This window comes from Mercenaria mercenaria, chromosome 17 (genome assembly GCF_021730395.1).
Source record: "Mercenaria mercenaria strain notata chromosome 17, MADL_Memer_1, whole genome shotgun sequence".
NCBI classification, from domain to species: domain Eukaryota; kingdom Metazoa; phylum Mollusca; class Bivalvia; order Venerida; family Veneridae; genus Mercenaria; species Mercenaria mercenaria.
Genome location: NC_069377.1, coordinates 39778974 through 39793827, shown reverse-complemented (window position 1 = coordinate 39793827; position 14854 = coordinate 39778974). Strand labels below are relative to the sequence as shown.

Genomic DNA, 14854 nt, shown 5'->3' with positions numbered 1-14854 from the left:
AGAATGCAGGAACACTGGTTAGGTTAACTGCCCGCCGTTACATGACTGAAATACTGTTGAAAAACGGCGTTAAACCCAAAACAAACAAACAAACAAACAGTTCTAGTAAACTTGTACATTAGTGGTATCTAACCTGTAACCAATATGCCTGATTTTAGTGTTTTTTAACCTGTATTATTCCGAAAAATAATTTTATAGCAGCACCGTTCACTTACTTCCTTTTCCGCCACATCAATTCTTCTGAGTGGTGCAACTTTTTGGTCGTGTCCAAAAAAATCGGACTCATCCAACACTTACTTCGAAGAATTGAAGAAAATCAACTGTATAAACAATGCCTCCTAAGTTTGACCCAACCGCTGTTACAATTGGTAAGAATGTATGAGGCATTTTAGTAAGTTGAATTTAAAGGAGTTGAGAGGTGGAACTTCCGCGTGAAAGGTAAATACGGCAATATTTCCTATAGGTAGCAACAACCGCCGCTTTTTGTAAGTTTTGATTACAGGAATGAAATTTTGATTTTGGACTCTTGGTATATGTATAAATGACAAATCAATTGTGTTTTTGGTCATAAATATAATCGATCAAGTTTATGGGGTGTTAAGTTTCTTGTAAAGCTTGTTAGTCAAAACATCCCCTAGTCAAAACACACCCCTTTTTTTGGTCATGCCTTTTATATTAAACACATTTTTACTAGATCTATTTATGAATTGGGTGTGTCATACATATTTTCAAGGTCAGGTGGCCCTCTTTGCTTTTGGACTGCCTCGTTTTACTGAAAGCAGATTAATAGGGGAATAAGCCTTGCATGTTTTAAGATTATGTAGACCTTCCAACTAGAAACCTAAATTACTTAATCCCCATGTCTCACACTCAGTACTTTTCTAACTCCTACTTCCCTAGGACCATCCGACTCTGGAACTCCCTACCAACTCATGTTAAATCTAGCCCCAGTCTCAGTATCTTTAGAGAGAGGCTGGCGGTGGTCAGTATGTAATTCTGTTGCCTCTGTCCCATTTTAACTGTAGCATACTGTCTTTTTTAGCTTTTATTCTTTTAACATTGTAACATATCAATTCTTTAACAACTGTTTCTCTGACAGCGCCGCCCAGTGATAGTCGGAAATCGACGGTTGGGTGAAAGATGTAGATGTAGATGTAGAAAATGAATATTCCATACATGATAGGAGCATAATGTATCAATTTTGCTGAAAGAAAATTACTTCTTTCGATGAGAGACAGCACATGGAAGTTACAACTTTGGCAAAAAATTGGCAATTGGAAAACAAACACTGCATACAGAAAACATGTCTCAGAAATTTAGGCAAACTTTCAGCAGGCTGGTAACATTGCCCGATCGGGCTTTTGACATAATAACTAATATTTCTTGAAAAGTAATGAAGATAATTCTTTCAAACTTGGTCCATTTATTAAGCATAACATTAGTTCTGGCTACCATATCTTAACTGACGCTGTTTTTATTTTCTGATGGTCGCGTCCATTAAGTTATGGCGAAACCCCATTTGGTTAACTAACCAGTATCAAACCGCAACATCTCGCACACTTCTCTCGTGAGAAACGGATGACGTCATGCAACAGTTCAGAGCACATGGTTATTTTTGAAAATCAAGATCAAAATTTCACTTATTGATGCATTTATTTTAATCATAAACATAACTATTTCAATAAAATTCATAAAAAACATACCCTAGAAAGTTTAAGTTCTCAGAAAAGGTCAGTAAATAACAAATTCTATACCGCCTATTGGTTTTCAAATGAAGAGATACTCTGATCAGGTGACAACTGGCTGCAATGGCGGACACAATATTGCAGACAGGGGTACCAATTTGAAACTTGTGTGTATAACTTGTGTTCATATTATGTTGCATGGATTATTTTATGCCAGATCAAAAGAAAAATTAATTAGAAACCTTTTAAAATAAAAGGTGAGTTCATTGCATTTCATTTGATGAAATTATAGCGTGACAGACTTCTGGCACGATTCCTGGTTAGGTTTCAGTACGGGATTCGTTTCAGCACAGAGATCCGTAACAGCATATAAACATCTCTGAGCTGATTTTTTTTTAGCTAGCATAACATATGATGCATGTTAAGATAGAAATAACTGTTGCCATCAGTTTTTAGCTCACCATCATCAGATGGTGGGCTATTCAAATCACTCTGCGTCCATGGTCCGTCGTCCTTCCGTCAGTCCTTCCGTCCGTTAACAATTTCTCGTTATCGCATCTCCTCAGAAACTACTGGGGGGGATTTTGACCAAACTTTGTAAGAATGATGTTTTTGTACCCTAGTTGTGTCCCCCTGAAAATCAGACTGGTTCAACAATTTTTGAGTGAGTTATATGGCCCTTTATTTATTTTTATAATTTACACAGATTTATATAAGGGGAAAACTTTGAAAATCTTCTTGTTCAAAACCACAGGGCCTAGGGCTTTGATATTTTGTATGTGACATCATCTAGTGGTCCTCCACTAAGATTATTGAAATTATCCCCCTAGGGTCAATTATGGCCCAGTCCTGGGGGTCACATGGTTTACATAGACTTATATAGGGAAAAACTTTGAAAATCTTTTTGTTCAAACCACAAAGCCTAGGGTTTTGATATTTGTAATGTAGCATCATCAAGCGGTTCTCTACCAAGTTTGTTAAAATTATTCCCCTAGGGTCAAATATGGCCCCGCCCCGGGGGTCACATGGTTCATATAGACTTATATAGGGAAAAACTTCTTTTTGTCGATAACCTACAACATTCAAATTTGGACCACATGTATAGTTTTGAGAAGCAAGATGAATCTTGATATGAGTTGACCTTGATCTTGACCTAGTGACCTACTTCCACATTACTGTAGCTACAGCCTTCAAATTTGGACTGCATGCATAGTTTTGTGTCCCGAAACAAACTTTGACCTTGACATTGACCTAGTGACCTACTTTCACATTTTTGAAGGTATAGGCTTCAAATTTGGACCACATGCGTAGTTTTGTGTTCCAAAATGAAATTTGACCTTGACATTGACCTAGTGACCTACTTTCACATTTTTCAAGCTACAGCCTTCAAATTTGGACCGCATGCATAGTTGAACTTTGATCTTGAGATTGACCTAGCAGCCCTTTTTTTGTAAATTTGGGGAAGGGTACCAGGTCCCTTTTGGAGGGGAAATTTACGTCGCGAAATCATTGTTTGAAGGAATATATTTGCTGAAAAGTTGTTAAAATCAGGACTGAAAATCAAAACTAATTTCATTTTTTTTTGCATGGGGAATTTTTGGCCAAGGTGGGGAAAAAAGTATACTTTTTAGATTGGGGAATGGGGCCGAATTTCGGCCCTAAAATCAGCATAAAAAAAGGCCTGCCTAGTGACCTACTTTCACATTTCTGAAGCTACAGGCTTCAAATTTGGACCACATGCATATTTTTGTGTTCTGAATTGAAATTTGACATTGATTTTTACCTAGTACCTACTTTCACATTTCTCAAGCTACAGCCTCCAAATTTGAAGCACATGCATAGTTTTGTGTACCAAAATGAACTTTGACCTTGAAATTGATCAAGTGACCTACTTTAACATTTCTCAAGCTACATCTTTCAAATTTGAAACACATGCATGGACCACATGCACAGTGTTCTGTACCGAAATGAAATTTGACCCTGATTTTGACCTTGAGCTAGTCTTGAAATTTGGAACATTAAAAAATGGCTCAATGGTGGGCGCCAAGATCACTCTGTGATCTCTTGTGTTAGAATTACTTCACTTTTTCAGATCTTTATGATGAATAATTTTTGAAGCCCCGAAAAATTAGTTTTTAATGCAATGTTAAAACGGAAAAGGGTTCAATGGCTTTCTGTTGCTCCAAACTTGTGCGCCAATACCTTTATTCAATATATTTAGGGTGAATAATTTGTTTCTAGTGCAGACCTATGCACACTTTTTTTACAACTAACATTTTTTTTGAAATGTAAGTGTTCCAGATAAGCTGCGTATTGGCGTATTTTACGCATAAAAATCAACTAAAAACGCACATGATTTCATTTTGATGCGTACATTATACGTACATGACTTTGAACTTACGCACGACATTAAAACTTGAAGCGTACCTTAATTATATTTAAATGAAAACATGTTGAAAACAGCTGATCACTACTTCCGTATAAACAATGCGACGGGTAACCATTATTAACTTCGCTAAAACGTTCTACCTGTCTTAGAAACCGTAAACTAGTCTACTTGAACATCTGCGTCGTCTAGGCACTCTAGAAATTTTATGTATTTACTTATCAAAATCAAGCGTTTGATCGTTGTATTAAAACGAAAGTAAACACATTATTTTTTATCATGGCTTCCGAAGCAAAACAGAGAAAAGTTGATAAGTTTTTTGTGGTTAAAACACCTCTACCGACTAAGAGCTTGGTGCAACCAATAATCGAAGACATTATTTCTGCCGTTTTAAAAAATAAAAAGTCGCATGTGGCTGTCACAGAATCTACCATTGAAAGTTGGAAAAAATCGTATCCTTGGATAAAACTTACTGAAAAGGACAGTTTATGGTGTTGTTATAATGTCTGTCTTTGTCTCTATAGTAACGGTAAGTATTGTTAAAATTACCCTTTATCCGAGTTTGGAATTTTGAATTTACCCCCATCTTCTGAAAAGTGGGGGTAATTACCCATGGGGTCAAAAAATTATCTGGAACACTGTAAGTGAAAGCACAGTAAAATGTATACATTCATGTACTAGCCGCTAGCGCAAAAATTTAGAGCATAAGAAAGCCATTGAACCTTTTTTTGTTTTAAACTTAGCATTAGAACATACATACCTCTCAAGTCTGACGCTTGAATTGTGATTGTCACGAATTCAAGGTTTGATCAAGACTTAACGAATTGGATCATTTTCTCATGCTTTCTAAAAAAATCAGACCAAAAAAATTTTGGACCACTTATTTTCTCTAATTTGCCAACTGGCATCGTTATTTTAAGACAGGATGAGACAACAATAAACAGAAAACACATGTCAAGTGTCATTTTCAATGTACTGATTACGTAACGGACCTGCCGAAACTGGTTTTGGCCAGTTTTGCTTTAACCGAAGCTTCCCGAGAGAGATTGTACCAATCAAATTGATGCGTTAATTTACGAGCCAACCATTACGTAAATCATCGATATTGACTGACTGATTACTATTTATGCTATTTTTGGACGTTGCATTGTTGGAAAAGTATCTAGAACCATTCACGCACTTGACCTTGACCAACACTAAAAAAAAACAAAACATGAAGATGCCAGAAAAAAAGAATTATTCGTCAAAATATAACAACGCATGGGAACTGGAATTTCCTTGGCTTAGAAAAGCAGACAATGGACCTAGTTTTGTTTTCTGCAAGCTATGTAGGAAGTAAGTTGTATACACAACCATTTTTCCGGTGCAGGTTCAAACCGAAAGTACATATCAAATCGAAAGTAGAATATGTAGATCAGTGAGACGTTTTTGTATTAAACATTTAGGTTCATAGATATATTTTATATCACGGCTGTAATAAAAACTCAAAACAGTTTCACTGACAAAATCACATTATTTTTAGCTCACCTGTCACAAAGTGACAAGGTGAGCTTTTGTGATCGCCCGGTGTCCGTCGTCCGTGCGTGCGTGCGTGTGCGTCCGTCCGTAAACTTTTGCTTGTGACCACTCTAGAGGTCACATTTTTCATGGGATCTTTATGAAAGTTGGTCAGAATGTTCATCTTGATGATATCTAGGTCAAGTTCGAAACTGGGTCACTTGCCCTCAAAAACTAGGTCAGTAGATCTAAAAATAGAAAAACCTTGTGACCTCTCTAGAGGCCATATATTTCACAAGATCTTCATGAAACTGGGTCACATGCCATCAAAACATGCCATCAAAAACTAGGTCAGTAGGTCTAAAAATAGAAAAACCTTGTGACCTCTCTAGAGGCCATATATTTCACAAGATCTTCATGAAAATTGGTCAGAACGTTCACCTTGATAATATCTAGGTCAAGTTCGAAACTGGGTCACGTGCCATCAAAAACTAGGTCAGTAGGTCAGATAATAGAAAAACCTTGTGACCTCTCTTAGAGGCCATATTTTTCATGGGATCTGTATGAAAGTTGGTCTGAATGTTCATCTTGATGATATCTAGATCAAGTTCGAAACTGGGTCATGTGCAGTCAAAAACTAGGTCAGTAGGTCTAAAAATAGAAAAACCTTGTGACCTCTCTAGAGGCCATATATTTCATGAGATCTTCATGAAAATTGGTCAAAATGTTCACCTTGATGATATCTAGGTCAAGTTCGAAACTGGGTCAAGTGCGGTCAAAAACTAGGTCAGTAGGTCAAATAATAGAAAAACCTTGTGACCTCTCTAGAGGCCATATTTTTCATGGAATCTCTATGAAAATTGGTCTGAACGTTCATCTTGATGATATCTAGGTCAAGTTTGAAAGTGGGTCACGTGCCGTCAAAAACTAGGTCAGTAGGTCAAATAATAGAAAAACCTTGTGACCTCTCTAAAGGCCATATTTTTCATGGGATCTGTATGAAAATTGGTCTGAATGTTCATCTTGATGATATCTAGGTCAAGTTCGAAACTGGGTCATGTGCGGTCAAAAACTAGGTCATTAGGTCTAAAAATAGAAAAACCTTGTGACCTCTCTGGAGACCATACTTGTGAATGTATCTCCATAAAAATTGGTCAGAATGTTCACCTTTATGATATCTAGGTCAAGATTGAAACTGGGCCACGTGCCCTAAAAAACTAGGTCAGTAGGTCAAATAATAAAAAAAACCTTGTGACCTCTCTAGATGCCATACTTTTCATGGGATCTGTATGAAAGTTGGTCTGAATGTTCATCTTGATGATATCTAGGTCAGGTTTGAAACTGGGTCAACTGCGGTCAAAAACTAGGTCAGTAGGTCAAAATTATTAAAATCTTTTGACTTCTCTAGAGACCATATTTTTCAATGGATCTTCATGAAAATTGATCAGAATGTTTACCTTGATGATATCTAGGTCAAGTTCAAAACTGGGTCACATGAGCTCAAAAACTAGGTCTCTATGTCAAATAATAGAAAAAATGACGTCATACTCAAAACTGGGTCATGTGGGAAGAGGTGAGCGATTCAGGACCATCATGGTCCTCTTGTTTTTTTATTTGTTTTTCAGAAAACTAAATTTTCTTGTAGATCTATCATGATTAAATAAAATTAAACAAAAAAAAGCATGAGATTGTGTTTTCCGTATAGAATGTGTTAAAGCAAGGCAAAAAAGGGTGGACCTGAAATTCATATTAATGGCCTCAGAAAGCACCAGAATGCATATTTTCATGTATATTTTAAATATCGCACAAATCTCACTCTCATATTTTGGAAACTTGACAGGTATGGTACATATGTTTTTGGACTTCAAAAATTATGCGTCGTAAAAATCTGAAAAGGGGAAATAATTCTACCAAAACTGAAGGCAACCAAGTTATTTTTATTTTAATTTGTATCCTATGTAATGCTTAATAAATGGACCAAGTTTGAAAGAAATATCTTCATTATTTTTCAAGAAATATTAGTTTTATTGCTGAAAGCCCGATCGGGCAATGTTACCAGCCTGTTCAAGAGTACTTCCTTGATAAATACCAAATATTCTGAACACTGGTTCCATCATTCTAGAATAAGATGATTGTGTGAATGGCAGCGACCTGTTCAAATAAATGTTACTTTCATTATGTATTCAATTTCAGTATATGTGAAGGCTGTGGGAGGGGAAGTTCCAGCAACATCATCTCTGGCCCCTAAAATTGGTCCACTTGGTCTGGTAGGTATTTATACCCCACAAAACGAAGTTTGGGGGGATATATAGGAGCGAGCTTGGCGGTCGGTCCGTTGGTTTTCATGGTTTCTGGATGATAACTCAGGAAAGGCTTGACCGAATTAAATAATTTTGGTGCACAGGTGTAACATCAGATAATACAGTTTCAAGTTCAACTTTGGGGTCAGTAGGTCAAGGTCACTGTGGCCCTGACCAGTTAAACGGTTTCCGGATGGTAACTTGAGAAGGCTTGGGTCTAGGATCGAAACTTTTGGTACACAGGTGTAACATGATGAAATACAGGTCAAGTTAGACTTTGAGGGTCAGTAGGTCAAAGGTCAAGGTCACATGATTCGGAACAAACAGTTAAATGGTTTCTGGATGATAACATAAGAACGCTTGGGTCTAGGATCATAAATTTTTGTACACAGGTGTAACATGATAAAATACAGGTCAAGTTCGACTTTGAGGTTAGTAGGTCAAATGTCAAGATCACAATAACACGAAACAGTTAAACGGTTGGATGATAACTTGAGAACGCGTGGGCCTAGGATCATGAAAATTGATAAGGAGGTTGGTTATGACCAGCAGATGACCCTTAATGATTTTGAGGTCAGTAGATGACAGGTCAAGGTCACAGTGGCCCTGAACATTTAAACGGTTTTCGGACAATAACCAGGATGCTCGACTAGGATCACGAAACTTGATAGGGAGGTTGGTCATGACCAGCAGATGACCCGTATTGATTTTGAGTTCCAAAGGTCAGAGTGACCTGGAACATTTAAACCTTTTCCAGACAATAACTTGAGAACGCTTGGGCCGAGGATCATGAAACTTCATATAGGGAGGTTGATCATGACCAGCAGATGGCCTCTATTGATTTTGAGGTCAGTAGGTCAAAAGTGAGCAAGTTCGGCTTTGACATTGGTTTAGTTCTGTATCAAGGCCATACTGTGGGGGTATAATTCGTCACTCTTGTGACAACTCTGAATTTACCTTGTAAGCTTAACCTGCCTCGAGACATGCACCTCTGGTATTAAAATGGCATAATGTTACCCTATGTGTTGTCTTTAGGGATGTGTGTTTGGGTTTAAAAGATTGATGCTACTGGAATATCACTACTGAAACACTCACTAGGCAGAATGCCAGTTGCCAGCTTTGATCCCTACCTCAGAGATGAAGGTTACACTAGTGTTCTGTCTAAAAATGTTGAAATCAAAGTGCCATTACAGGGCATACACTGCTATGGCCTTGCATTTCAAAGGAGGAATCTGTGACCTATGGACATATTTTCAGTCTCTACTGCATTTAATTGCTTGGTGTAATTCTGCAGAACCTAGAGATGGTGATGTGCCCTGGTTGTAACAAATGTTGTTGATCAAGGTGAAAATACTTGCCTTGTGTAAAACAAAGGATGCTCTTGAGCATTGAATTTTACTGTGGATACAGTCAATTTTGTAAATGAAATAACAGTCACTTCTGTGAAAATTAACAGTTCCATATTCAAGCAAGTTACATCGAACCCAATCTGACTAAAGTACATATCCTATTACGCTACGCATAGGATCTGAGAACGGCCTATTCATTGCCTCGTTCTGACGACCCTTTCGCTAGCCAATCAGAGCCTAACTTACAACATCTTGCAAATCTTCCTGTAGCCTTGACTTTTGATATTTATAATTCTTATGTCATAATGTATCAGATAGCCGGTTAGCTCAGTTGGTAGGCCACTTGCTTTATAAGCGAGGGGTCCCGGGTTCGAGCCCTGAAATGACTGCACATTTTTCTTACTCTTTGACATTCAAACAAGTCGTCTGATTGGATAAGATAAAAATAGCAATACTGGAAATCCAAAATATACAGAAGACGAATGTGAATGGGTCGTTCTCAGATCTTCGTTTAGAAGATCAAGTACTTTAGTCAGATTGCATCGAACCTATTGCAGCAATGATTCTTTCATTGTAAATTTGAATTTATTGTATGTTTCTGTTAATCAAAATTTAGTTTTTTAAATCGGCAACAAATCACAATGTCAGGAAATTCCTAGCTCCCAAGAGGTATGTGTCATTTAAAGTTCAGAGAAAACACCTCTTATTTTAGTCTCCAAAGAAGATTGGTGATGACATTCAGAAGAACACTGGTGACTGGAAGGGTCTTAAAATTACAGTGAGATTGACAGTCCAAAACCGACAGGCCAAGGTTGATGTAGTACCCAGTGCTGCATCCCTCCTCATCAAAGCACTGAAGGAACCACCCAGGGACAGAAAGAAGGTTAAACATGGTAAGAGTTAATTTAGCATCAGATTTTTTTGTTTAGCAAAAAGCTCATTGATCATTGTACTTTAAAATGGTTCGGTTTAGTCTATATGTTAAAGTTAACTAAAACAAGACAAAATATTTGATCATTCAATTTATGTATCTCATGTTTTAGTATTGATACATCACTGAATGGCTTTATGATAAAAGATGAGAAATGTTCAGTTCAAAGAAGGAACAGAACTATAAATACTACCGCCTCTACAAATAAGATCCAGTGATTGGGAAGGCCACGCTTCGTATGTGCATTGAGGTTAAGAAATGCCCAGCATTACTTTGATAGAATGCACATGTGTCCTTTGCAATCTTTGGGCATAATGTCAATCACAATACCCTAAAATCACATATAAATTATATATTATAATCAAAGCCATGAAGCTTTGTACCGAGACAGGAAGTGGGGCACCAGTGTTGTATGGACAACCGTCTAGTTTTAACTTGTACTAACCAGTCATGAAAGTGCCTATCCACCACTGATTTTAGGGATCTTTGGGCATTTTGCCCATATCAGACAGTCTTCTCAATCACTGTAATGTGTACGCAAATCAAACTTTGAATTGTTTCAGGAGTTGGAAATACAGATGTCTGTGAAATGATTAAAACTGCTTTTTGGAGAATCACACCATGTTTGTTTTACGATCTAAGAATGATCACAGACATTCAAAAATAGATGTGTTTTCTATAATTGTTTGTTAGATACAAGCATGTTGCCTTGTGAAGGAATTATACTATTTAAATGAACCAGTTAGTTGGTTTAAAAAATTGAGGCTTTTACTAGGATTCCAGTTTTTCATCAGAATTTGCTTTAGCACCTTGTCGGTTGACATGCTAGTAAAATGAGAGGTAACAAAAGTTTAGTAACTCTGAATATATTTTAGTGAAACACAGCGGCAGTTTGACCTTTGATGATGTTCTGAAGATTGCCCGTACAATGAGAGAGAGAAGTATGGCGAAACATTTGTCTGGCACTGTAAAGGAGATACTTGGTAAGTTAGCTGAGGCTGCACTGGCTTGAAACTTTCTTGAGCCTTTTTCACTGCAAAAGTGACACTGAATTAGAATTTTATGTAAAAAAGAAAAGTGTACTGGTATTTAGTGAGCCATATAAAACTGTTACGAGCCACTTTCATGAAACTTAGTTACAAGTAGCATGGTGCCAGTAGGATGGCCCAGATTGCTGATCTGTATGAAAAAGTTACTCCTAAAAATAAATTTTTATAGGCCTATACAGAGCTAAAAACTTCACAGAAGAGTCATTAGGTAGGTGACATTTTTTAATTCCATGTGGCCAGTGATCAGTGATTAAACCAAAAATTGTCATGTATTAGCTTTTGAAAGAGAATGAAAAGCTTATTTATTTATGAGGTCACAATTCGTTTGAAAAGAAAGTGGTTCTAATTAAATGTTTCTGATATGAAATAGAATGATAGATCTGTGCATGTTTATAGTCAAAAACATATTGGGTCAAAAACTGGTCACTAAGTCAGATCAAGGAAAAGCTTGTTAACACCTTAGAAGCCACATTTATGACTATTTTCATGAAACTTAATCAGAATGTTTATCTTGATGATTCCTATGCCGGTTTCAAAACTGGGTCATATGGGGTTAGAAACTAGGTCACCTGGTCAAATCAAAGGAAAACAAGGTCAAATTTAGCAACATTTCCTGCTAGCTAAAAGTAGCTAGTGCCCTTTTTGTTCAATACCTAAAATGAAAAGATACTAGCTAATGTTAAACAATAATATTTAATTACTTTATTAATATTTTACTGGCCAAAACCTACTAACTAATCTCTGTAAGTAGCCAGTCACAAAAAAAAATTATAAGCTTAAAATAGCTAGTGCCATCTTTATCCACTTAAAGCTAAAGTCAAATCCTTCCATGTTAACTTAATGCAAGCTGCAATCATGCATTATGTCAGAGTATTGTTGAACAAAAAATTATCATTTATAAACATAAATGATAACATTCCTTTCATGCAGAAAAATGTATACCTGCAGAACAAACTTTATTTAAGCTTTGAAGACATTTGCTTGGTACATTATTGACTAGCCAAAATTAGCTAGTACATTCCAAGCCCACTAGCTATTCTCAAATTCTTCTAGCATTTAGCTTGTATGCTTGTCTAAATTTGAACCCTGGGAAAAGCTTTTTTTAACACTGTTGAGGCCACATTTATGACCCTTACTTCAAGAAACTTGGTCTGAATGTTTATCTTGATAATTCCTAGGCCAGGTTGGAAACTGGGTGATGTGGAATCAAAAACTAGGTCCTACTTAATTCAAAAGAAAAGCTTGTAAAAACTCTTGATGCCATATTTATGACCCTATCTTCATGAAACTTGGTCGGTATGTTTATCTTGGATGATTCGTAGGCCAAGTTTGAAACTAGGTCATTTAGGGTCAAAAACGAGGTCACCCACACAAAGCAAAGTAAAAGCTTGTTATTACTCTAGAGGCCATGTTTTATGACCCTGTCTTAAAAAAAACTTGATCAGAAGGTTTATCTCGATGATTCCAAGGCCAAGTTTAACAGGTGAGCGATATAGGGTCATCATGACCCTCTTGTAATTATATTATCAATCAGTTTCTGTAAGATAGGTTGGAGAGCAGCCTTTGTGGACATCGGCTTTTCAGTCTTGAAATAGTTATGGATTTTTCGCTGTTTCGGATTTGAATCCATGCTCTGGATAATCTTTGATAAACAACATGCAGACGCTCGCAAAATTTTTCAAGTGTCTCCACGACAGACTGGTTTACATAATTTACACACGAGAGCTGCTTTAACGAATATTAAATGCATTTAAGCAGTCTGTGTAGCAGTCCAATACAGTAGCAGAAGTAAAAATCAGCTGTTCAAAAATAAGAAGTTCGCTTGCATGTTTTCACGTTTTGCGAAACTTCTGAAGAACGGGCGTAACTTGTACTAAAGGATCTTAAATTATGAGCGTATTCCAGTATTTCTCGAGCGTCAAATACACAGGTACGCACCTTATTTGTAGCACTGTATTTGTTTTTAACTTGCAATGTGACTCGCATTATTTTTCTAGGCACAGCACAGTCTGTTGGTTGCCGAGTTGATGGTAAAGCACCACACGATGTTATTGATGAAGTAAATGAAGGGGGATACGAAATCCCAGACGTATGTATTTTTTTGATGTTCAGTTACCGTTAAGAAATAATATATAGAGTAACCATGTTTTAATACATATCTTTAACCTCAAGAAAGAGGTAACAAGTCTTTGGAGTAATTACAGGAGGGCAAAGCAAAAGTGAATTGTATGCAGTGTATAGCAGAATTATGGTGTTTGAATACATTAAAACATGGTTCTGCTGTGATTATTTTGATTCTAATTTGTTCCCTGGAAAAAAATTGGATGAAATAAGGAAGCAATTTATAGTGCGGAATAGTAGGTCATCATGACATCAACATGATTGCAGGTATTATAAATCTGCTAAATGTCAAACCAGTTAATTTACGAGTGTGTTAAACAATTGTTAACTATAGACCACTCACATGCTGGAACTGTGGATAGACCAGCAGTTATCAAGTTGTAGATTTTAAGACGGTGGAATCAACATTGCAATGAAACGAGACACATTTGCCAGCTAAATGAGGAAAAACTACTTGACTTTCGTTCTGCTGAAAGCTTGTGTGGAACTTCTTAGATCTGATTAGCTGGCTAATGCTAGAAGTTAATTTATTGTCGTATTTCAGCAAGTTTTTCTTGAAACGTGATAATTTTTGGAAAAAATTGTCAGAAAGTCTTTAACCGCAGTATCCTACTAGTGGTATACTAATGGAAGCAGTATTGAAATTGTAATAATATTACATAAGCAAGTATTATGACATGCAATATAATATTAATCTACTCGCAAACATTTCTTGCAAGTAAAACTGTGACAAATTTGCTGCAATAATATCAATACCTACTTATATAGATGTAAATATGTATCAGTTACGATTAGCTGTTAAGAATCCCTTTGGTATACAAATTAATAGTTCAGTTTCTGTGAGGTTACCTGTATCGTACTGTACTTCTGTTAAATAAATTATTTAAGAGAGTATTAGCACTTAGTATTAAAATAAAATTGCATTTGTGAGTCTTACTGTATGATGTTGTGACACTTAGGCACGTTCGATACTGTTAACATTTATGCTACCAAAGACACATTGCCGATAACATATTGAACTGACATGATGAGAAACTGTATGACTTTCGTTCTTCTGAAAGTTGGTGTGGAAATCATATTTTTCTGATCTGTTCTTCTATTTGATATCAAAATAATGTTACCTTTATGATGATGATATTAAATACTTAAAAGTTGTTCTTTATTCTCTATTTCAGGAGTAAACAAGAAACTTGAATTGACTTGTGAAGAGAAAAACAATAAATAAAAAAAAAAGAACATTTTGTTGTTGCTTATCAAATTAGAATTGGATACCGGTACAACTATTATTATGCCCCCTTCAAAGAAGGAGGGGTATATTGTTTTGCAATGTTGGTTGGTCCATAGACAGTTTGTTTCCGGATGACAACTCCAGAACGCTTAGGCAAATAGTTGGTCATGACCAGCTGATGACTCCTATTGATTGTGAGGCCAGTAGGTCAAAGGTCAAGGTCCCAGTGATCTGGAACGGCTGAAGTTTCCAGATGATAACTTCAGAATTATTGGCCGTAGGATCATGAAAGTTGATAGGGAGGTAGG

The 14854-nt window shown here is 36.5% G+C and overlaps 1 protein-coding gene across 1 annotated transcript; it reads left to right on the top strand.

Annotated features, from left to right (window-relative positions):
• Positions 1-206: 206 nt before the first annotated feature.
• LOC123536159 (60S ribosomal protein L12-like) lies at positions 207-14556 on the top strand. The gene is made up of 6 exons (XM_045319064.2): positions 207-368; positions 7762-7835; positions 9930-10110; positions 11024-11131; positions 13195-13286; positions 14494-14556. The coding sequence occupies exons 1-6, from the start codon at positions 332-334 to the stop codon at positions 14497-14499; spliced, it is 498 nt and encodes a 165-aa protein (XP_045174999.2). The 5' UTR covers positions 207-331; the 3' UTR covers positions 14500-14556.
• The last annotated feature ends 298 nt before the right edge of the window (positions 14557-14854 follow it).

What these genes read in the sequence shown, in the direction of transcription:
- LOC123536159 (XM_045319064.2), top strand. Translation starts at nt 332, where the DNA reads ATGCCTCCTAAGTTTGACCCAACCGCTGTTACAATTG. An exon ending in CCCAACCGCTGTTACAATTG is followed by an intron (nt 369 to 7,761) that starts GTAAGAATGTAT and finishes ATTCAATTTCAG; the next exon opens with TATATGTGAAGGCTGTGGGA. An exon ending in CACTGTAAAGGAGATACTTG is followed by an intron (nt 11,132 to 13,194) that starts GTAAGTTAGCTG and finishes TTATTTTTCTAG; the next exon opens with GCACAGCACAGTCTGTTGGT.